This window comes from the organism of the source record quoted next, unplaced genomic scaffold, assembly GCF_019419815.1.
Source record: "Pyrus x bretschneideri cultivar Hongxiangsu unplaced genomic scaffold, Pyrus_bretschneideri_v1 Contig22, whole genome shotgun sequence".
Taxonomy (NCBI): domain Eukaryota; kingdom Viridiplantae; phylum Streptophyta; class Magnoliopsida; order Rosales; family Rosaceae; genus Pyrus; species Pyrus x bretschneideri.
The window spans coordinates 482,989-507,547 of NW_025999524.1; the positions used below are offsets into that span (position 1 = coordinate 482,989).

Consider the following 24,559-nt stretch of genomic DNA (forward strand, 5'->3'; position numbering starts at 1 on the left):
ATTGATCACCATGCAGAGCATGCACCGTGACTCTCCATTTATGGAAAATATGGAGAATAATGTTTCAGCTGCAGAAACAGGAAAGCTCCCAATCTTGCAGTCCACTTGCTGTAACCTGTGTTAAGAGTATAGTGGTATCCTCTTCACTTGTAACTTGTAAGTGAGAAGTCTTGAGTTCGATTTTGACCAAAAGATGAATTTGAACTATATTATTGTTAACCCATTATGAGGCTAAGCCAACCCATTTTTCTTAATGTAGATAATATATTATTTGTTAAATAAAAAATACAAATATAATAACACCATCCTGCTCCTCCATGCCCTATTTTAAGCTTTTTCCCTTATGACAAAGAAATCCCCCTCAATTATGCATCACATAATTCAATGGTTGCATACCTGCTCCTCCATGCCTATTTTAAGCTTTTTCCTTTATGACAAAGAAATCCCCCTCAATTATGCATCACATAATTAAATCCCCCTCAATTATGCATCACATAATTCAACGGTTACATCCATGCTCCTCCATGCCTATTTTAAACTTTTTCCTTTATGACAAAGAAATCCCCCAAAATTATGCATCACTTAATTCAACAGTTACATACCGCTTTAATATCAATCATTACCCAGCGTAAAATCAAAAGGATAATGCTAGAAAAACTAAATTTGGAGACTAAATTTACAACTAAATGATGTGTCACAAATAGGAATGAGCACGTTTATTAACATTTAAGTGATAAACCAATCATCAATTTCCATGTCCTTTAGTTTTCAAAATTTTGTCTATAAATTTAGTTTCTCTAGCATTATCCAAAATAAAATAAAAAACCACCTCAATTAATATGTCAGACCTCCCTATAGAGAGAATTTCACGCATGCGAGGAGAGATTTTTCTTTTATGACGACAAACTTCTTTTACATAAATAATCCGAAAATCTTACAATTGTACAAAATAAATGAAATAAATATCACGTCTAACACAAACTTAGCTCATCTAGTATATGTCTTGCCAAGTAAATCATTTGTAAAATAAAATGGTGAGCAAGTATAATATGTTACATGTCAGTCAAGCAATGTCTTTTTACAAACTCTAGAAAATAGTATAATATCAAAAGCTTAATCACATATCATGTCATATCACATCGTCCATTCACCTGTTAGTTATCCTTTATAATTGTAACTCATCACGCGACTCCTATATTGACCATTCTGCCCTAATGTCCATATGTGCCATACACTTATTCTTCAGATATCCCAATACTGAATTCTCATGCTCCATGAACAATCTCAAACTATTCCACATATCTATTGGAATAAGTCAATATTTAGGAAAAAAAAAAGAATGCAAATATTTTGTAATTACTAGAGTCATGTTTTAGGAAGGATATTGTGTCCTTTATTTTGTTTCCTTTTGTAACATGGATTGTATGGACCTTTTATTCATAATTGTGGAATACAGAAAAGTTAACCCTGTAAAATTCTATTTGACATCAGAGCCAAGTTGCCGTAACCCTAGAAACTGTAAAACGATATTTTTCTTTCGATGCTGTGCTTGTCCGACTTGTTCCTGCGCTGCCTCTTGCAGAAATCAGTCGAGCCGTGACTGTTGGAATTATAGCAGGCTTGTTCTACTGCTGTCGTGCCTATTGAAATTGCAGTAGCTTTGTTTTGCTGCTGCCATAAGTTGTGTTTTATCAAATACCGTGGGTGATACAATTGATGTGCAATTGTAAGTAGCAATTGCAGCATTGTTAGATTATAATTGTCGTATATCGGCAATATTTTTTGTACCGTGGGAAATTGCTGGACTTCAACAAATTGTTGGGCCGTGTTTATAACTGCTGCCAGTTTTATATTTGTTGCCGTGTGCTCTGCTTTCTGGTTTTCTAGTTGTCGTGCATCAACAATCACAGAAGCTCTTAGTGGCATGCTGCTGTTATAGTGCTGCTACTATCCGTATGTTATTATATTGGTTTTGCTGAGTATCTACAAGTTTTATCCGTGGAGTCTACTGCAATAATTGGATATTGGTGTGATTGTCGTGAGAATATTTTATTGCAAGTAGTTCTCGTGTACTATTACGATGATGAATACAGGTTAGATTTTGGATTTTGGTGATCATATGATGTATGATAGAACTTTGTTTCAATCCATGAAAGATTCTCATAGAAAGTGTGTGGCAACTACCAATGGTACTACGGCTGCTGCTATTGGAGCGGGAACAGTGTCTCCTACATCCTCTCTTCCGTTACATAATTGTTTATTGGTTATGTCATTGTCCCATCACTTATTGTTTGTACCTCAAGTCACTGAACAATTGGATTGTGTTGTAGTAATGTATCCTTCATTTTGCTTGCTTCAGGATATTCAGACAAAGGAAATCATTGGGAGTGGCACTAAGAGAAATGGGCTATATTATGTGGATGACGTGGTTCCTGGAAAAGCTAATTTGGTTCATTCGTCACGTAATAGTAATCTACAAAATGTATTGTTATTGCATCATCGTTTGGGGCATGCATTGTTTGGTTATTTGAAACATATATTACCTGATTTATTCAGTGGTATTGAAGACTCAGAATTGAAATGTGAAGTATGTATTTTAGCCAAAAGCCATTGTGCTTCATTCCCTCCAAGTATGAATAGAAGATCTTTTCCATTTGCACTAATACACTCTGATGTGTGGGGGCCTTCCCCTGTTAGTACTACTTCGGGAATTAGATGGTTTGTTACTTTCGTGGATGATTGCACTCGTATGACGTGGTTGTATATGTTGAAAAATAAAAGTGAGGTTTCTGATGTGTTTCGTCTGTTTCAACAAATGGTTAAAACTCAGTATTCCACTGATATTAAAGTTTTGCGTTCTGACAATGGTGGAGAGTACATAAATTCTGACTTATCCCGGTTTTTACAAGATCGTGGAATTATTCATCAAACTACCTGTCCACATACTTTGCAACAGAATGGGGTTGCTAAGAGAAAGAATCGTCATATCTTGGAAACTGCTCGTGCCTTACTTATTGGTGCGTTCGTGCCTAAACCTTTTTGGCTTGAAGCCGTTACTTATGTCGTGTATGTGATTAACTATATGCCATCTCGGGTTGTAGAATTCCGTACACCTCTTCAAGTATTGAAAGAACATATTCCTGTAGTATCCACTAATACCCTTACTCCTCATGTGTTTGGTTGTGTAGCATATGTTCATATTCACAAGATTCATTGTAGCAAATTGGATCCATGTGCCCTTCGGTGCGTTTTTGTTGGTTTTGCCTCCCAACAAAAAGGGTATAAGTGTTATCATCCTAAAACTCGACATATGTATGTGACTATGGATGTTACTTTTTCTGAATTAGAGTATTTTTATTCTTCGATCCCATCACCTTTAGATCACCAGGTGGAGAACACTAGTGGTGATCAAGTTCATCTTGGGTGGTTAAAGGTACTAGGGATGTGATATGTAGTTCAGGGGGAAAATGTGTTGACGACAAGAATGAAAATGGGACACCAGTCTCTCGGCAAGAAACTGCTGAGAATGATATAGGCCTTCAGCTGCTGCCTGCCGAGACAAGTGCAGGTTTTTGGCAAGGTCCTACCAAGGAAGTTATAACAATACAACAACCTACTGCCGAACCAAATACTTCAGGGGAAGAAGTGTCGTATGCAGAACCCACATCACCCTCTCTCTCTTTAGTTCGATAGTGCCACCTAATGTGTCTACTCTGAATATCCCTAAGATAAGTACTACAGATGCTCATGTAACTAATCCAAATAATGATGTAAGTGCATATAAGTTGCCGCCAAGGCAAAATCGTGGTGTTCCTCTTGACAGGTTTTCTCCTGAAGGAAAAGTAAAGTATCCAATAGCAAATTAGGTGTCATGCAAGAACCTTGCACCGGAACGCCAGGTAAATAATGTGGAAGCAATCCAAGCACCAACCCGAGTTGAGGAGGCCTTGAAGGATACTAAATGGGTTGTTGCAATGGATGAAGAAATGATCGCACTACACAATAATAATACATGGGAGGTAACGGAGCTATCTAAAGGCAAGAAACCGATTGAATGTAGATGGGTCTTTACGATCAAGTACAAGGCAGACGGATCAATAGACAGGTATAAAGTAAGATTAGTAGCAAAGGGTTATACTCAAACTTATGGTGTTGATTATCATGAAACTTTTTCTCTAGTAGCGAAGATGAATACAGTACGAGTTTTGATTTCTTTAACTGCAAATTTGAATTGGCCACTGAAACAGTTTGATGTGAAAAATGCTTTTCTTCATGGGCACTTGGAAGAAGAGGTATATATAGATTTTCTTCTGGGGTACAATGCCGAATGGAAAACCAGAGTATGTAGGTTGCGAAAGTCACTTTACGGACTTAAGCAATCACCTCGTGCATGGTTTGGCAGATTTACTCAAGTTATGAGAAGGATTGGGTATTATCAAAGTCACTTAGATCATACATTATTTGTGAAGCGGAGAAGTGGTAAAGTGACAACCTTAATTATTTATGTGGATAACATGATAATAACGGGTGATGATTCCGAAAAGATGATGAAGTTAGAACAAAACCTTGAAGCTTAGTTCGAGATGAAGAATTTGGGAGATTTGAAATATTTTCTTGGCGTGGAAGTTGCTCGGTCAGCTAGAGGTATTTTCTTGTCACAACGTAAATATGTTCTGGATTTATTAAAAGAAACAGGCATGCTAGGATGTAAACCTGTGGACACTCCCATCGTAGAGAAACATTATTTGGGGATTTATCTAAATCAGGAACTGGTTGACAGAGGTAGATATCAAAGACTAGTGGGGAGGCTGATTTATTTGTCTCACATTCGTCCAGATATTGCCTATGTCGTAAGTGTGGTAAGTCAATTTATGCACTCACCTAGTGTGGATCATATGGCGGCGGTAATGAGAATCTTGGCATATTTGAAGTCTGCCCTGGGAAAGGAATTTTGTATGAATGTCATGGACATATGAGGATTGAGGGATTTACTGATGTTGATTGGGCAGGTGATGTGACTGATAAAATGTCTACATCTGGGTATTTTACATTTGTTGGAGGTAATTTGGTTACGTGACGGAGTAAGAAGCAGAATGTTGTATCATGGTCTTCTGCCGAAGCCGAGTATAGGGGTATGGCACATGGTGTGTGTGAGATTCTTTGGCTACGAAAATTGCTTTGGAGTCCCGGTTTTAAACAAAATGAGGTAATGAAGTTGTATTGTGATAATAAGTTAGCTAGAGAAATTGCTGAGAATCCAGTATAGCATGACAGGACTAAGCATGTTGAGGTTGATAGACATTTTATCAAAGAAAAGATGGAGAAGAAGATTGTGTCAATACCGCTTGTGAACTCAGAGGAACAACTTACAGATATTCTTACCCATGTCGTGTGTAGTAGAAGGTTTAATGACTCGCTTGTCAAGTTGGGCATGAGTAATATCTATGCTCCAAGGAGTATTGGAATAAGTCAATATTTAGGGGAAAAAAAGGAATGCAAATATTTTGTAATTACTAGAGTCATGTTTTAGGAAGGATATTGTGTCCTTTATTTTGTTTCCTTTTGTAACAGAGATTGTATGTACCTTTTATTCAGAATTATGGAATACAGAAAAGTTAACCCCGTAAAATTCTATTATATCACCATATAAAATAACTCTGAAAAAAAAAATTAACGAAATAAACATGCTTAACTTAAAATACAAAAATATTTGTAAATAAAAAAAAATCTCATTATGCTTCATGGTTTTTATATTAAAAAAAAATGAATTACAACACATTACATAAATCAATAGATAAAACCTCAACGAAACAAACTCCCCTAATGATCTCCACACATCAAACTTTAGCTCCCTCCTCTCTCTCTCTCTCTCTCTCTCTCTCTCTCTCTCTCTCTCTCTCGACGTAAAGCTCTCACTGCATGCACTGCACGTGGCCTTGAAAAAGATGGACTCCTATTTATAATAAAATGTGGGCCAACCATGTACTCTAATTCGATGGTTTGGAAGCAAGAGATCAAACCCAATGAGCTATCTCAATTTTAGCTAAGAGTGCTAGGTGAAATGTGTCAGGAAGAAAGATATAAAGTTGGATAGAGGTAATAACCACCTATGTAATTAAGGTTGACTCCAAATCATGCCACATTCTAACAATAATTCAAATATCTTATTCGGAAATGACAAGATTTTGAGCGCAAGAATGAGTTGATTTGTATCATCTTGACTTGGTTTTGATTTCTTTATTTTATCTTATTTTTTTAAATATCGAGTTAGGATCTTTCCCTGACCTCGCTACTAAAAATAATGTGCACTTCTTAAAATATCCCATATATGTAGGCGGGAACATGGGAATGGGTTAAATTTATCTCGACAGGAGCAAGAGTTATGTGGCCTTATTATTGATTGACAATAAGGCTTAAATTTGTTGTCACAAACTTAACACGTATCAATTAATGATAAAAATTATATAAAAATCACACACAAAATAAGTGTAGAAGATTTCATCTCGACTTGTTCACTTCACCATCCTTTCACATTTGCATAAACTCCAAACCGATCCAAGTTCACATAAAAATGCTCAATCCTCTGAAGAATGCTTCAGACACCTAACTCAACCAGGGTTTAAATACAGCCACACCATTAATTTTGTGCGGTCAACATGGCAGCTCCACTTACCAACCAACAGTCCAGATTAATCCTCCCAATCGCATCCGACGGTTCGCGGTGGCTCACAAAGAACAGGGGTTACTGAGTAAGGGCGCTTTCTCCCTCTCGCGCGATCTCTTCGTTTAATCAGATCGAGTTCTGTTTCAATCGGTGAATTTAGGGCTAGGGTTTGGAATTGTATGGAGATGGATTATGTATTGGAGTTCCCTCTTTCGCACATTGATCGGCGTCCAAGAAAACGCCCAAGGTTTACTTGGGACCCCCCTCAGCCTCACCCAAAGGTACAATTTTTACCCTTCATTTCATCAAATTTATCAAAATTGTGGCCTTTTTTCGTTTACCTATGCTTTAATTTGTTTATTTTTCTTTAAAATCTGCTTTTCAATTTTGAATTTATCCCAATTTACCTTCCTTTGTGTGGTATATTAAATTGGGTAGGAAGTAATGTTAAAACTTTAGGTAATTTGAAGGTAGAAAATAGAAATGATTTCATTTTCCAAATTTCATGATCTGTTGGTGTTCAGAAAATTTGGATATTGTCCAAAATATTGCCTGGGAAATGAAATTATATTTCTCGAGGAAATTCAATTGTATATTAATAGCATATATAAATAATTTGGAAGAAATGAATAACTTAATTGTTAATATTTTGATGACCCGGTAGATATATCGTAGGTGAGGCATATAGAAGCTGGATATGTTCATTATTCGGGTGTTACGTGTATGATGTATTTAATCTGCGTACGTTGATTTTATCTTTGGTTGATTAGAAAAGATAAGGGAAAATGTTAGAAATGAATGATAGATGGGTAAGGGGTGAAGTTTTTGTATTAATGTTTGTTTAGTGGAGTATGAATAAATGGCTGTGTGTAGGCTCAGTCTGGAATATATTATGAGCAAGATGTTGGAAGTGGGACAAGCTTTGGACCTACGAGAGTACTCCCAGATCGTCCTAGTCTTTTACTAAAAAGGGATCTTCCCCACGGTGAGATGATGACAAAGATGGACATTACATGTTTGTGCTCGGAGAAAATTTAACATCTCGTTGTAATTACGTTCATTCATCATTGAAGAGTTTTTTCTTTTACATTCTTCATGTGTCTTTTCGATGCTGTATTTTAAACCTTCACAATCTATAATAAATAACACTAATGCACATCCAACTTTCTTGTTTTTTTATTTTTTTTTATTTTTTTGGCTTAATGGTATACTTCCAATGAATTTTTATATAAAGAAAATCTACTTACACGTAAAAACTTCTAGGACCTTATCCTTGGTCTTTAGGGTAGTTCAAAAATTTTAAATACATAGTGTTGAAATTTTTCTTTTTAGTTCATTTTTTTCGTTATGGTGTGCATGTCAAAATAATTTAGTTTGAGTAGTACAGAATATTTGTTTTCATTTAATGCACACACAACATAGTTGTTTGTTGATATTTTGGTTTGTAAAATATTTGTAGTTTTCTGCTCAAACTATTGTTTCTGTACTTGCAAATAAGATTCACAGAAAAATTGGCGAAGGTTAGGTTTTCACTGGATTTGGACCTATGTTTAGATGGGTTCATGTACCTTTGATCTGTCTTCTCATATTTCTGCTATTTGCATTGTGCAGGAGCTTTTGGTCAGGTTTTGGAATGCTGGGATAGGGAAACAAAAGAAATGGTAGCTATAAAAGTTGTTAAGAGTATCAAGAAATACCGTGAAGCAGCAATGATTGAAGTTGATGTGCTATAGTTGCTTGGGAAATATCAAGACTCGCATGCCCAAGTCGCGCCAAGGACAACCCAACACCCCGCGCCACACCAAACTATACGGGCCCAAGCCCAAGGTGGGCAGGCCCGAGCCATAACCTGGCGCGAGCCTAGGACGCTCCGAGCCCAAGACTTGCATACCCAAGTCACGCCGAGGACAACCCAGTGCCCTGCACTGCACCAAACTATACGAGCCTCAGTCTAAGGCGAGCCAGCCCGAGCCATAACCTAGCGCGAGCCCAGGACGCTCCCAAGCCGAGCTCAGGCCCAACACGCACGCGTGCCGCACGTGTAGCAACCCATTCCCATGGTCCAGCCTACTATTGTGGCCTTCCAAGCAACCCAAACCAGTTCAACAATCTTGGCTTCAGATTTTTGGATCGGCGATTGAACCAAGGGTATTTTCACCCTGAGTTTCTGTAGATTTGACGTATCCCGGCTCAAATTTCGTACTCGGAGTCTACTACACTTGTACTGCCTATGGAGAACCTTACCATCCAAGCGCTTTCATCCCTCATGGCGAACAACATTTTTCCCAACAAGTCATAGAGTTGACAGCGCTCTCGCGTGGCAGACAACCTTGGTGAATCAGCTTTTGCAGCGTACTGAGATGCAGTGTGCCTCAGACGAGGTGTCCTAAAGTAGGACAAGGGCAGATGACAAACCTTTCCAGGAGCATCTCAGCAAGCAGCCCCTCAACCAACCACGATTCGAGCGTTCTGGCAGTTTACGCTCTCGTCAAGGTCATTGGGATAGCGTATACTCTAGTCTTAGCACGCGGAGAAGCGTGCACTCCCGATCAAACCCACGAACGAGCATATGTTCACGGTTGAGGCTACACTCCGATTATCAACATGGACAATCTTTCAGGCTAAATGTTCCTTCACAACTAGGCTTGCAATAAGCATTATCCACCTCACATCGGAGTAGGCAACACGGTAGACAGAGAGAAACAATCACTCAATCAGACTCAAGTTCAACCAACAGCCTTTAAGCAGCTCGCTTGTCAGGAATGGACCACATACACCGCAGCCGCGGTGTAGACAAGTTAAGCATAGGGAAAAGCAGCCTAAACCTACAGGTCACGATCGAGGGCAGCCGAAAGTTCCACTGCCCCAGCAGAGGCAAATTCAAGAAGAAGTTAAGAGGCTCATGACTGAACGGTTACACAATTTTCAACCTAACGAGGCTACTGACGATGCACTTCGACGAAACATGACCAACATAAGCATGTCACCATTCACGGATAAGATCGAGCGGATAGATCCACATCGCCGGTTCACTATGACTCAGTTCACTGTGTACAAGGGAGACGAAGATTTGGATCAACATATCAAGCACTATCGCAGTACCATGATCCTCTATAGGAACAATGACGTACTTATGTGCAAAAAAAATCCCACAACTCTGCAAGGCGAGGCGCAAGACTAGTTTCACACCCCACCACCACAGTCGATCTAGAGTTTCAACGAACTTTCCTTAGTTTTCATCAAGGAGTATTCGTCTAACCGCTCAATCAAAAGAACATCCGACCATCTCTTCAGCATTGTAAAAGACCCTTGGTAGACAATTCACAATTACGTCAAGATGTTCAAAACAGAAGAGGCCAAGATTGTTGGCTGCAATGAAGACATAGTAACGGCAGCATTCAGAAATGGGCTTCCCACTAAACACCCTTTATTCGAAAAACTGATCATGGGTGAGAACTGACCCTGTCAGCTTCGTATGCTTTGGCGGAAAAGCACGCATTATGGGACAAGGCCAAGCAGTCTAACAAAAACGAGTTGGAAAATAAGCACATGGAACGTTCCTCAACCAGAGAAGACTCAGCGCCCGAAACATTCACCAAGTTCACGGTTTCAATCAATCAAATTCTCCATAAGTTCAAGAACAAACCTTCGTTCGAATTGCCGCCACCCATGAAGACCATCTTACCAGTTTGGATCAGACAAAGTAATGCGTATTCCATCAAGGATCAGGCCACACTACCAACGGCTGCCTGAAGTGGAAGCAGTACCTTGAGAAACTAACAAATGAGAGCCAGTATGATAAGTATCTTGTCAGGTTAACGACACGGCCTACATAAGCAAAGGAAATCTCCATCACCTCTTGAACCCCGTTAGCGCTTTTTCAAATAAGTTTGAAGTCTCAAGCAACTCGACAAACAAGACCTCGCAAGCCGAGGATTATCCAGTTTGTTATGCAGTATCTACCTTTCTGCACAATTGATCCATTTCTTTATTTTCAATGAAGATTCAAGAAGTTATTCATAAGCCTGGCTCAACTGCTGTCTACAACAACTGCTCAAACACTTATCTGGGTATACTCTCTAATGCGAGAGGATAAACTAATTGTTCTCCAGTGCGAGAGGGTAAACTAATTGCTCTCCAGTGCGAGAGGGTAAACTAATTCTCCGACACCCATCTGGGTTTGCTCTGCAGTGCGATAAGTTAAACTAATTGTTTTCCAGTGCAAGAAGGTAAACCAATTTCCCAACACCCATATGGGTCTGCTCTCCAATGAGAGAGGATAAACTAATTGCTCTCCAGTACGAAAGGGTAAACCAATTCCCCGACACCCATATAAATCTGCTCTCCAGTGTGAGCGGATAAACTAATCATTCTCCAGTGCGATAAGGTAAACTAATTTCCCAACATCTATCTGGATTTGCTCTCTAGTGCGATAGGATAAACTAATTGTTCTTCAGTGTGAGAGGGTAAACCAATTCTCCGACACCCATATGGGTCTGCTATCCAGTGCGAAAAGATAAACTAATTGTTCTCCGGTGCGAAAAGGTAAACTAATTCCCCAACACCCATCTGTGTAAGCTCTCCAATGTGAAAAGGCCACACAGCTCAAAAGATTAAATACTCGAATACCAGCGAAGCAGCAAATGGTCAAGGGGCAGCAGCCACTTTGCACTCAGCAGTTCGTTCATCCGACACTTCATCTTCAACAACTCTGATCTTGGCAGCTCCATCCTTGATTTCTCCATCTACGGCAGCTAAGAAATCAAGCTTAAGCAGTTTCCTCATTTTTTGGCAAGCAGCCTAAACCGTGGCCCATGCCATGCTACTTCCTCGACCCATACCGAGCTAGCCCTTGGCTTCAATCCAGCTGAACAACACAAGTTGTGGCCCTTGCCATACCATCTCCTCTGCCCATGCTAAGTCGACTCCTGACCCCTGCCAGTCGACATGCCGCACCACCTTGACGGCTGCCCTGTGGCAGCACTACCCCCAGAGAAGACAAAGAAATCAATAGAAGACGGTTCTTTGCATGGACAAGCAAAGAAGAGTGCTAGGGGAGAGGAAACAAATATCCTCTAGTTTTCTCTCTTTCTTGTAGGGATAAATAATTGCCCTCTGAAGTTGATTTAATCCATTACTTAAGGTACACTTAAATAGGTTTTGGAGGCGATTTATTTTCCTTTCCTAAAATAATCTAATTCCAAGTCCAAGTGGGAATCTGCATCAAAGTTGAAGATCTCTATACCTGCTACGCTTTCCTGCGAGTAGCTCAGCAGGTGTGGGGGCATTTGTGGAGCAAAAAATAATCATGAAAATTATAGAGGTAACACGTGGACTTTTGGGTAAAAAGGACAAAATTACCCTCAAGGCACACCGGGATTCCTACGCGTAAGCAGCAGACAATAACGACTCAATCAAGGTCAAAGGTGACCTATATGGTATTTATTCAAAACATATTTCATCAATCATCATCAAATTGGTAACTCTCAATTATTCTTTTCAAATTAGGATTAATTAGTAAATTAATTGATTAATTGATTTATTGCCAATTATCACCGTAAGTGGCCGGTCCCCATTTCTCCAAATAAGGCCGGCCACACTCATATAAATACCTCTACCTTTCTCAAAAAATCTGAGTTGAATTATCTTCTAAAATTCTCCAAATTTCTCCATACACTTTCTTCTTCAAACTCTAACTTTGGCATTGGAGGTTATTCAGCCAAAGTCCCCCCCCCCCATCCATCGTGGGTGTGTGAGGTTCTTGCCCTTGACCTAAGATGTTAATTGTTTTGCATGTGCATTTTCGTCCAAGAAGAAGAAGGCGGAAATTTGCATCCACATATGGCGTAAACAATTTTCTATTTGTGTCTCCAGTCCACTAAATCTCGTTCTGACAAACTCATGCTAATACTTATATTAATCAGTTAATAGATAAACAATATGCATGCATTGTTCTGTGAGAATCAATTTTTTAAAATCCACAAGCTTATTTTTCGTTGTGCACACATCTTTTAATAACTTGGCATATGAGGGAATGTTAACTGATTATTCTTCATTTTAATAACTTGGCATATGAAATGCGTTGAGACGAACACATCTTTCTACTGCTTCACTTCTGAACCTTATTGTTGTGAGTACGTGGTTATTGAAACACTTCTAGCAGATCTGTTTGGTGCACTCTGGGATGGCACCACAGCGCGGTCGAGGCGAGAATCGGATAATCTTTACACTTATCTCGAAAAGTGTGCTCTAAACACGTTCCTTAATTGCATATTCATTATTCTTTTATATTTATAAGCCATATATATCCCTCGTTTTCAGCATTTGTACTCAATAAATGGCTTTCGTCACCCTCGGGTGTCGCCCAATACGTGTCTATCCTGGTATTCAGGGAATATCGAGATCGTCACTAAATATCTTAATGGTCTAAAATCACTAAGACAAATAGATAGTTTAAATTGGTGATTAACAATTCAAAACCTGCATGCATTTATGTTAAGCAAATTAAAAAGAGACTACATATTCCTGCTAAGGCTCGTGGCCTCACCCTAGCAAAGAGAATTAATTACGCATATTCATAATAAAAATCGCAAAGTCTATATTGAAATAGAAAAAGAAAGAAAACACCTTGAAAGTAAGGTTTTGAAATCTCCAAGCTTTAGTCAAAATCCTCCATCCAAAATTTGCATAAAAAAGAATAATCTAGGGTTGGCCAAAAGGCTTATTTATATTACTCTAAATAAGTCTTCCTAGTAAAAGGTCTTAAAATAAGACTAGAAAACCAAATAAATTAAAATAAATTAGGAAACATAATCCTAAATTGACTTGGTAAATTCGCTCAAAATTCTGCACAGCCACATTTTGGACCCATATCAGCTCCAAAACCGGCCCAAAATAGCTGGATATAAAGCTTTGACTACTCTGAACACTTCTCCATAAGGCCACGAACTTATTTAAGATCATCTTGGGCTCCAAAAACTGCAATTAAGTCCAAAAATGTTACTTTCCAACAACGCACACTGCTCCTTTATTTAATCGTCAGGAAATAACCGTTTGGTAGAAATTGCTGAAATTTTGATATGAAGAAGCTAAGGAACACACGAACGTCCTCCAATTTGAATTACTCCAAAATTCGTCTGTTTGATCACGTTTCGCTCCAAAGGAAGTCAAATGTCCTATGTTGAAAATATAAAGTAAAGTATCAACATTATACCAAAATAATTATCAAATTATACTAAGAATAGGGTAAAATATATAAATATGTAATCGACTCATCACCAATCCTTCTATATTCTGCAATCTTATGTGCCCATGACAATTGATGAGTTTGGCAAATGGTGCAAGTGTTAGTCGAGCTATTAGGGTTTTAGCCGAAATGAACGTAGGATAAAGAAGGGGTGATGTTAGGGTCTAATTATTGTGTGTGAGTTTATTGATAAACTTGAGTTTTATTATTAATTTTATTTTATACTTAATATAGTAATTACGTAGTAGGGTAAAACAGACAACTAATATTTAAAATTTAAATTAAATGTAGTAAGAAGTTACATGGGTTCAAATAAAATTTCCCTACTCCATTCATCTAATTGATAGATAAGCATCATGCATGTTGTTAAGCATCATGCATGTTGTTGGCCTAAATAACTTTCGATATGTCTCCTTGCTTTCTAACTACTTGTGATATATTTATTTAAAATCAGGATAGCAAGCAAAAAGGAAATCCATATAGGCCATAGCTAATCAAGCTGACAACGAAACGTACCTGCCAAGATCTTCTTCGATCAATGATCATGACGTCCTTACTTGTCTTTTTCTTTACAAAAATGTTATCTGGAGGTGCCCTATATATATTGCCTTAGGTAGGCAAAGATGTTAAATCCAATGATGAAACTTCAAGCCAACAACTCCCACTAGTGTAGTAAAAAATGTGGAAGAATAGTATGCACGAAAGTTGAAAGGATGATGCTATCTGCTAATCTATATTTACCTCTCATACATATTTCTTAATTTTAAATTGTCATGTCGAAAGAATCGAAGAATATCAAATAATAAAAGTTTACAAAAAATGTGACAAATAAAAATAAGTGAATAAATAGTACTACCAATATTGAAATGGGGAACAAACATAGGTTTTGTCGTATTTGTAAAGAGAGATTTTTCAATGTGACCAGTACATGGGGTGGTACATCACGTGTCACTAAACAAATGGTGGGATATGTGTGCTAAAAAGTTAATAACTTAAAAAATAAAATTTCTCATCATTCTTGTTAAAACACGTGATATACCACTTGTGTACTCGTCATAATTAAACAAAAATTTATCTGCAAACGCGTGGAAGAAAATATGCATACCACTTGGGCACAGAAAAATCCGCATACTTTTAACCTTTTGATCATGCTAATTAAGCATGAACCAAATTAAGGTCATGTCAAATCTGAATTCATTTAAAAAACAAAGGCAATGTTTAACCAAAAAAAAAAAAAAAAAGGCAATTACCGCTTTTCTTCTTACATTTTTAGCCTTTTCTTATCCAAACAAATAAATGGAGCATGCATGAATCACGATTATTAATAATTGTCATGTATGGTTTGAATCGTATTATTGTTATCTGATTGTGAGGTTAAGTTTACCATCTTTTTTTAATGTATATAATATCGTTTGTTTAAGAAAAAATATTTTTCATGTATTACATCATTATTAATTAAAAAAATACCACATAACTCGAGTGAAAATAACAATTTTATCTTAAAAGTAAATGCTTATTTTCAAATATGAACTTTTTTTAAGTCAAAGTGACCATCATTTATTAGTATCTAGATAATAAAAAATAAAATGCTGCTAAATAAGTTAAATATATAGTGCTTTTCTTGCCAAATAAAAAATTATTTACACTAATTTTGAGACATTTTAATTCACAAGGTAATATACAAAGAAAAATATGGTGAAAATTACATAAAAAATTAAAGCTAATACGGAATGTAATAGCTGACTTGGACATGAACAAAAAAACTGAATAATTTTTTAATCTTAGTGAAGGTTTTTGTTTGGAAGCTTTATATATAGAGACAAAAACTTTTACTATATTTCAAGAAACTCCATTAGTTTTTAAACATATCAAGAATAGACAAAAACATAAAAACAATTAAAGCTCAGCTAAAAAACATAGAAACAATGTTATAAAATATCAGTCATACCCCTAAGGCCTTAGAGCTGTTAATAGAACTTAACTCTCACAACTTCAACAAAATTAATATGTGTAATAAGCTCAACTCATCCTTGCCCACATCCCAACCGAAGTGTGTCTTCCCTCCTTAGTCATTTCTTTGATATTAACCTTTGGAGGTTTAAGATAACTAGACACACAAAGAGAGAAAGATATGACATACAGAAAAATTATGGCATTGAGAATGTGCGAGTCTCTCTAGATTAGGCATATATGCTTAAAATGCCAGAAAACCAATTAATGAATCTATTTTTCGAATGATTTTTGTCTTTGTCTTTGTATTTTAGAAAAAAATGGTTATTAGATATAAGGGTATTTTCGTAACTTAAACTTCAAAGAAAAAAAAGGGAATAATGTCATCTTTCACATATATTAAACTTTTGTCTATCTTTGTAATGTTTAAAAAATATTGTCTCAATTTAAAATTAAGTATTAAAAGTGTATCTATGTTTTTAAAGGACTGAAATGTAGTTTTCTAATTATTTAATGCTAATGATTTCTACATTTCCTTCTTTTGTTATGGTCTTCGGTTAAACAAATCAACCGATAAAAACAATGAAACTGAATGTAGCAAAGGAGTATAAAAAGTATGAAAATCATTTTTTTATTTAATTATAACATAAGAAGATGAAAACATATCAGTTTAACTCAATTCAATCTTAATCGTAAATTCATCTTCCCAAATCCTAATGATACTAGGATTCTTAATTCTGATAAAATTTCTGGGGTACAAGTAAGAGATGATTTTTCATAGGCACGGTGAGAGAAGCGTCAGCTGATTCTTCCATGTCCAAATCTTCCACCTTCATCCCATTAGGCAATTTCCAATCAAACCAGTAGAGAAGATTTGCAAGTCCAAACTGTAGTGTCGTTGTCGCCATGTATATCCCTGGACACATTCTTCGACCAGCTCCAAATGGCAAATATTCATAATGTTGTCCTTTAAAATCAACCGAGCTTCCATCAAACCTTTCTGGGAAAAACTCTTCTGGGTCGTTCCAAATCTTAGGGTCTCGTGCGATTGCCCCTTCATTCACAAGGATGAGTGTTTTGGGGTCCACATCATAGCCTTGGATTTTGAAGTGGGACATGGCTTCTCTTGGAAGAATCATTGGAGCTGGAGGATGCAGTCTTAGTGTTTCTTTGATTATCATCCTTAGGTATTCAAGCTGCTCCGTATCACTTTCACTGACTAATCCTTTGTTTCCAATGCAATTTCTGACTTCTTGTTGCGCTTTCTTCATCACTCTAGGGTTCTTAACTAACTCTGCCACTGCCCACCACATTGTAATTGCACCAGTGTCTATTCCACCTAAAAATAAGTTCTGATTCACATGTCTCATAGTCAGCAACATAAAAGGGTATGCGTTTGAAAAAATTAGTAATTAAAAAATGTTGTTTAAAGTTATAAACACGACTTATTTTTATTAAAGAGCAATGATATTGTCTTTTCTTTTAAAATAACTCAATATTGTCGGTGACTGATAAATAGCAGTTTTTATGAAAATTACTACAAAAAAATTAATCATTCATTGGTCTGAATGAGTTTAATAATTACCATGAGGACAGCCTTGACACTTGCATGACCAAGTTGTGCAGCTCCAACCACGCCAGTTTGCTCTTCAATGTTCTAAGCAACACATCAATTATGTCTTCGTGTTCTTGTTTCCTCCCAGGCATCAAATGATCATCAACGAGCTGCTGAAAAAACACATCCGACTCACTCGTAATCCGATCAAACTTCTTTTGCACACCGGTAACCCTGTCGGTAATCCACCCGATCCATGCCGGAAAGTACTCGGCTCCCGACATGCCTCCTAGCATGGTTTCGATGTCGTGAATGATCTTGTGAATAGCCTTACCGCTCTTGTAATTGCTGCTCTGCAAGCTCGTCCCAAACCCTACTCTAAACACTATGCTTGCAATTAGGGCAAACAACATTTCGCTGACATCGACAGGAGCGACAGATGATGAAGAGTGATCAGAGATTGATTTTACCATTTTAGCCACTTCTTCTTCACGGATTGACCGGTAAGACTGGACCCTTTTCACGCTGAAAAACTCGACCACGCATATTTTTCTAATCTCTCTCCAGTAGTCGCTGTAAGGCGAAAATGCCACGTCGAGATAGTTGTACGTAAGCCGACAGGGACCCAGCGTAGGTGGGCCGGCTGCAGCAGTGGAGGTCATTGGTTTTGAAGACGTCTTTGGCGGCTTCGGCAGATGAGACTACTACGGTGGGGATGCGGCCGAGGTGGAGGAGCATGACGGGCCCGTATTTTTGGGAGAGTTGGAGGAGGGATCGGTGGGGTGCTGAGCCAAGTTGGTGTAAGTTGCCTATGAGGGGGAGCTTGGGAGGGCTTGGTGGAAGGTGCTTTTGCTTATTTTGTGGGGTTTTATTGACATGTTGCTTCTTTTTAAGTAGAAGTAGAGGGATAAGTAGGAGAAGTAGAAGCCAGAAGATTTGGGAGGTCATGGGAGTCATTGTTGGAGCTTTCTATCAATGATATAATTTTTCTGAGGTCTTCGTCTATATATAAGCAGAGGTAGAGATTTCGTAAGGGGAGTCAAAATCCTAAAGGGCATGCATCATGTGTATGCCTTTCAATGCATATGAATTTTTAATCACATTATTGGCTATTATAGTATTTAATTGTAGAAAAGGAATTAGCTATCCAGGCAGCTGGAGAAAATCAAAAAGATTTATAACACTAGATATATTTCTGTTTTTTATTTTAACCCATCACAGTTGTAGAAGCATTAGTGTCTACCTTCAGCTTTTACGCTCTCCTTTCTTTTATTTTTGAGCTTTTATATTGGATCACTTCATGTTAAAACTCTGAACTTGAAGCGTGGAATCTTGGCTAGTTTTTTTGGACAAAAAAAAAAATATGTAAGTTTGTAAATTTGACAAAGCAACCAAATTCTTGCAAGCTTATCATGTTGCTGGTGCTTGTGGGTTTTAAGATGCTTCAAATTCTATAAAACTAATCTAAATTCCCATATGTTGTGTTGTACAAGAAATTTTTCTTTGCGACCGGAACATGAGTGTTACACCACGTGTTTTTATATAAGTAGTGAAAAATTTTATTTTTTAAGTTATTAACTTTTTAACACACATATCACACCGTTTGTATAGTAACACGTGGTGTACCACCCCGTATTCCAGTCACATTGAAAAATCTCTCGTGTTGTACGAGAAGAGGACAAAAAGAAAAGGAAAAAGACAGGAGGAAGAGAATGTAGGAACATAGATGAAGGGAGAGGGAGGGGGAAGATGAAAAAGGTAGGAAATTAATGTTAGAAAGTTAAAAGGGGAGGTAAATGCTAGGGAGATTATGTTTTTAGACAACATGAGTTGACTGTTGATGGTTAATTTCTTTCTTTAATGGTTTACAAAAGAAAGAGGAAATTGTAGCAATGATCCCTCAACTTTAATGTAATTAGAAATGGTCCTTAAACTAAACATTCATGATCAAATTTGCAAACCAAATGACATGGTTGTTGATGATTTGGTTATTACTTAAGTATTGATTGATGTGCTTATGTGCTATTGGTGACACATCACTTGATTTGTAAATTTAAGTTAAAAAATTGATCTCCCTAACATTATCCAAGTTGAATTATAGAGGCAATGATTAGGAAATAACACCACCTATGCATAACTGACTCTCCACCTCCACGCACCTTAAAGAAACGATAGACTAACTATCTTGTTCCAAATCATGCCACATCCTAATAATAGAGTTCAAATATTTCTATGTGGTCTTTACTATTGATTGATATGTTAATAGCACTCCTTAAATTCATTATCACAAATGTAACACATATCAACCAATGATAAAAGTCATAGAAAAGATACATACAAAATAGGTGCAGAAGATTTAATCTCGACTTGTTCACACGACCCCTGCTTGCGCATCCTTTCACATTTGCATAAATTCCAAACCGACCCACGTCCAATTACGGCCCACTTTTTCTTCAAGCTGGGCCGATGAGTAAAAAAACCCAAGACTAATTACGGCCCATACAATTAATATTGTGTGGTCAACGTAACAGCTCCACTTACCAACCAACAGTCCAGATTAATCCTCCCAATCACATCCGACGGTTCGCGGTGGCTCACAAAGAACAGCGGTTACTGGGTTAGGGCGTTTTCTCCGTATCTCGCGATCTCTTTTGTTTAATCAGAGCGAGCTCTGTTTCAATCGGTGAATTTAGCGTTAGGGTTTGAATTGTATGGAGATGGATTACGTGTCGGAGTTCCCTCTTTCGCACATTGATCGGCGTCCAAGAAAGCGCCCCAGGTTTGCTTGGGACCCCCCTCAACCTCACCCAAAGGTACAAATTTTACCCTGTTTTTTGTTTATTCAGGCTTTAATTTGTATACTTTTCATTAAAATTAGCTTTTCAATTTTGAATTCATCCCAATTTACCTTCTTATGTGTGGTAAATTCGACTGGGTAGGATATACTGTTAAAATTTTAGGTAATTTGAAGGTAGAAATCGAAATGATTTCATTTTCCAAATTTCATGATCTTCTGGTGTTCAGAAAATTTTGATCTTGTCCAAAATATTGCCTTAGACAAGAAATTATATTTCTTGAGGAAATTCAGTTGTATATTAATAGTATATAAATGATTTGGAAGACTTGAATAACTGAATTGTTAGTATTTTGATGACCCCTTAGATATATAATAGGTGAGGCATATCGAAGCTGGTTATGTTCAGTATTCGGGTGTTACATTTGTATGATTTATTAATCTGCATACATTGATTTTGTATTTGGTTGATTAGAAAAGATAAGGGAAAATGTTAGAAATGAATGATAGATGGGTAAGGGGTGAAGTTTTTGTATTAATGTTTGTATAGTGGAGTATGAATGAATGGCTGTGTGTAGGCTCAGTCGGGACTATATTATGAGCAAGATGTTGGAAGTGGGACAAGCTTTGGACCTACGAGAGTACTCCCAGACCGTCCTAGTCTTTTTGTAAAGGGGTCGACTCAAAAAGGATCTTCCCCTCGGCGAGATGATGACAAAGATGGACATTACATGTTTGTGCTTGGAGAAAATTTAACATCTCGCTGTAAGTACGTTCATTCATCGTTGAAGGGTTTTTCCGTTTACATTCTTCATGTGTCTTTCGATACTGTATTTTAAACTCCCACAATCTAATAAATCACACTGATGTACTTCCAACTTTTTTTTTTTTTTTGTTTGCTCAATGGTGTACTTCCAATGAATTTTTATATAAAGAAAATCTCCTTACAAGTAAAAACTTCTAGGACCTTATCTTTGGACTTTAGGGTTGCTCTAGAATTTAAAATATATATCTAAAGTGTTGAAAGTTTTATTTTTAGTTCATTTTTTTCGTTACGGTGTGCCTTCAAAATAATTTAGTCTGAGTAGTTCAGAATATTTGTTTTCATTTAACACACACACACACATAGTTGTTTGTTGATATTTTAGGTTTGTAAAATATTTGTAGTTTTCTGCTCAAACTATTGTTTCTGTACTTGCAGATAAGATCCACAGAAAAATTGGTGAAGGTTAGGTTTTCACTGGATTTAGACCTATGTCTAGATGGGTTCCTGTACCTTTGATCTGTCTTCTCATATTTCTGCTCTTTGCATTGTGTAGGAACTTTTGGTCAGGTTTTGGAATGCTGGGATAGGGAAACAAAAGAAATGGTAGCTATAAAAGTTGTCAGGAGTATCAAAAAATACCGTGAAGCAGCAAGGATTGAAGTTGATGTGCTACAGTTGCTTGGGAAGAATGACAGAAATGGAAGTCGGTGAGTATACTTTTCCTGTCATGGTTATTTCTTTTGCTTCTTAGCAGTTGTAAAATGAAATTTGGGTGATTGTTAAGTGGCTTTATTCTTTGCAGTTGTGTTCAAATACGGAACTGGTTTGACTATCGTAACCATATATGTATAGTAAGTATAAGCTTGATTTTTGATAAAAATGATTCCCCAACTTCACCAATATTTTGGGGGTTAAGACATTTTTGAATTTAAATGGTCTTAACAGGTATTTGAGATGCTTGGACCTAGCTTATACGATTTCCTCCGGAAAAATAATTATCGTGCATTTCCGGTTGATCTTGTCCGCGAACTTGGCAGGCAACTGTTGGAATGTGTAGCATGTGTGTAGTTGGACTTCTGTTGTTTCTCTTATCTCATTCAAATTTTATAGCGGCAGTTGTACTATTCCATAAGTTTTTACCTTTCCTTCTTAAAAATTTACTTGAAGTTTCTGCTTTTTTTTTTTTTTTTTTTTTCAGTAAAGCTTATTCCCATGACATGTATGAATATCTTCTGAGCATCTTTTCTTGGGCTGGACAATGACTTTAAAGTGAACACTAGTAGTTCTTATGTTGTCTGTGGCATGTAACTTTTGCAGTCATGCACGATATGCGTCTCATCCATACCGACCTGAAGCCTGAGAACATACTTTTTGTTTCTTCAGAATACATTAAAGTACCTGACTACAAGGTATTTCTTCCTGTGATTATAGTTATATTGTTCTGCAGTTTGTGTTTTTTTTACTTTTTTATTGTTGCCCCTTCAAATGAGACGGTTCACTTATTCTCTTTGCCTCTTACCTGCATCCAGTTCACTTATTGAAAATTGTAATTTTTATTTATTGCTTTGCTGTCACAGTTTACATCCCGGCCGCCAAAAGATGGAACTGGTTATAAAAGGTTGCCAAAGTCTAGCGCTATCAAGGTTATTGATTTTGGTAGCACAGCCTATGAGCATCAAGAGCACAACTACATTGTGTCGACAAGGCACTACCGGGCACCTGAGGTTATTCTGGGTATGCTAATAGTAATACTATGCTCTCTTTTCTCTTGCAAATCACTTGCATTTTGAATATTTGGTATCAATTTATATTTTAACATTCATAAGATTGTTAATATTTACAGGACTTGGATGGAGTTATCCATGCGACATATGGAGTGTTGGTTGCATCTTGGTAGAGTTGTGTTCAGTATGTCTCTGAGTTATACTGGTCCATCAGTCTCTGCCAAATTTCTGGATTAGGACTAACTGTAGAGATTCTGACAAACAAATAAAATAAAATTCTTTACAGGGAGAGGCTTTGTTCCAGACACACGAGAACTTGGAACACCTAGCAATGATGGAGAGGGTTTTAGGTCCAATGCCACAGCATATGTTGAAAAGAGCAGAGTATGTGCTTTCCTTAGGAATTTCATTGTATTTTAAAGTTCAGATCACATTTGTTCGTCTATATTCATCACTGTCTCCTTTGCTACTTCTGTATTCTTGGTTCAGCCGTCATGCTGAGAAGTATGTCAGACGGGGTAGATTGGATTGGCCAGAAGGTGCAACTTCTCGAGAAAGTATTAAAGCCGTTTTAAAGCTACATCGTCTCCAGGTATATGGACTACTGTACTTTTACTCTTCTGTTTTGAAATACGTTCAGAAACGTTGTTTAAATTAAACTTTATTAAATCAACCACAAAAAAAAAAAAAAAAAAAAAACCTTTATTAAATTATATCATCTTTGTCAGAATATAGTGATGCAGCATGTAGATCATTCAGCTGGTGATCTCATCGACCTCCTGCAAGGTCTCCTTAAATTTGACCCGTCCAGCAGGCTAACAGCTCCCGAAGCCCTTAGGCATCCCTTCTTTACCAGGGATCATTACAGGAGGTTTTAGCCAGTTGGAAAATTCATTCTTGTGTTGTTAGTAGGTTTTGGTTGGAGTGCATTACGGGGTATTAGCTTACTGAAGAGCGGTGTTTGCTTGCTTTCATTTCTTGGCATACACAAACATGAAGGGGCTCGACGGGAACCCTGGATTTCTGTAACTTCACTGTCTACGGGAAAGCTTATGTAATTATCCTGTTCGCATAAGTTTCTCCTTGTTCGATTTTGTACCATGAAATGAATGTAACATGTTTTCGAAACAATGAGTCGGATACATAAGGTGTGATGCGTTTTCTGAACAAGTTTAGCCTTCGCCCTGTGTATTTGTTTGTTTATGTTTTCTCAGATGGATGAACATATGTTTGTTTACGTTTTCACATATTGCAGTAAATTTCAGTCTTCTTGTCTCATAGATTTGTCAAAAAGTTGGGTTGGTTTTATTTTCTGCTGCTTGAGAAATTACAGTGCATTACAGCAAAAGATCAAACTCCGTCGCGATTGAGGCTACTTCTGTCCATAAGCTCTTCGGTTAGAAGTTTCACATATCAATTGGATTAAGGGCCACCTTGAGATTGACGTGCTTTTAAAAAATAAATAAATGTTTTTGTTGTTCTTTAAGAATGATCATTTATGAAATAAAGCAGTTGAGCGTTGATAAATTGGATTTTTTAAGTGAGTATGAAAAGCAAGGAAAAAGCATTAGTAAATTTTAATGTGAAAATGATATAACTGTATATAATGACCAAATGGGCATGGTAGAGGGGATGGTGGCGATGGAGGGGCAGTGGTGGTGACAGCTGTGGTGGTAATTGGAGCATAAATGGTGGGGTATGGTGGTGCTGCCCATGGTTGAGTGTGGTGATTGGGGTGCAAAGTTAAAAATGGTGGTAGGGGGGCAATGGTGACGGTTGTGGTTGTGATTGTGGTTGCGGTCGTGACGGTTATGTCTATAGTGGTAGTTATGGTGGTGACGGTGGTAGTGGTGGTAGTCA

The 24,559-nt window shown here is 37.3% G+C and overlaps 1 protein-coding gene and 1 pseudogene across 6 annotated transcripts; one reads left to right on the top strand and one right to left on the bottom strand.

Annotated features, from left to right (window-relative positions):
• The first annotated feature begins 6,665 nt into the window (after window positions 1–6,665).
• On the top strand, window positions 6,666–23,977 carry LOC125477845 (serine/threonine-protein kinase AFC1-like). 6 transcript variants are annotated; one of them, XM_048585348.1, is made up of 12 exons: window positions 6,666–6,945; window positions 20,788–20,974; window positions 21,411–21,437; window positions 21,529–21,682; window positions 21,778–21,826; window positions 21,921–22,035; window positions 22,293–22,384; window positions 22,553–22,709; window positions 22,819–22,883; window positions 22,986–23,083; window positions 23,189–23,291; window positions 23,428–23,977. In XM_048585348.1, the coding sequence occupies exons 1-12, from the start codon at window positions 6,844–6,846 to the stop codon at window positions 23,575–23,577; spliced, it is 1,299 nt and encodes a 432-aa protein (XP_048441305.1). In that variant the 5' UTR covers window positions 6,666–6,843; the 3' UTR covers window positions 23,578–23,977. The 6 variants fall into 6 exon arrangements, with proteins under 6 accessions (XP_048441305.1, XP_048441308.1, XP_048441306.1 ...); XM_048585349.1 differs by lacking the exon at window positions 6,666–6,945 and adding an exon at window positions 19,979–20,228 and having other exon boundaries at window positions 23,435–23,577; XM_048585347.1 differs by lacking the exon at window positions 6,666–6,945 and adding an exon at window positions 19,985–20,228.
• On the bottom strand, window positions 16,592–18,372 carry LOC103949923 (annotated as a pseudogene).
• Window positions 23,978–24,559: the final 582 nt, after the last annotated feature.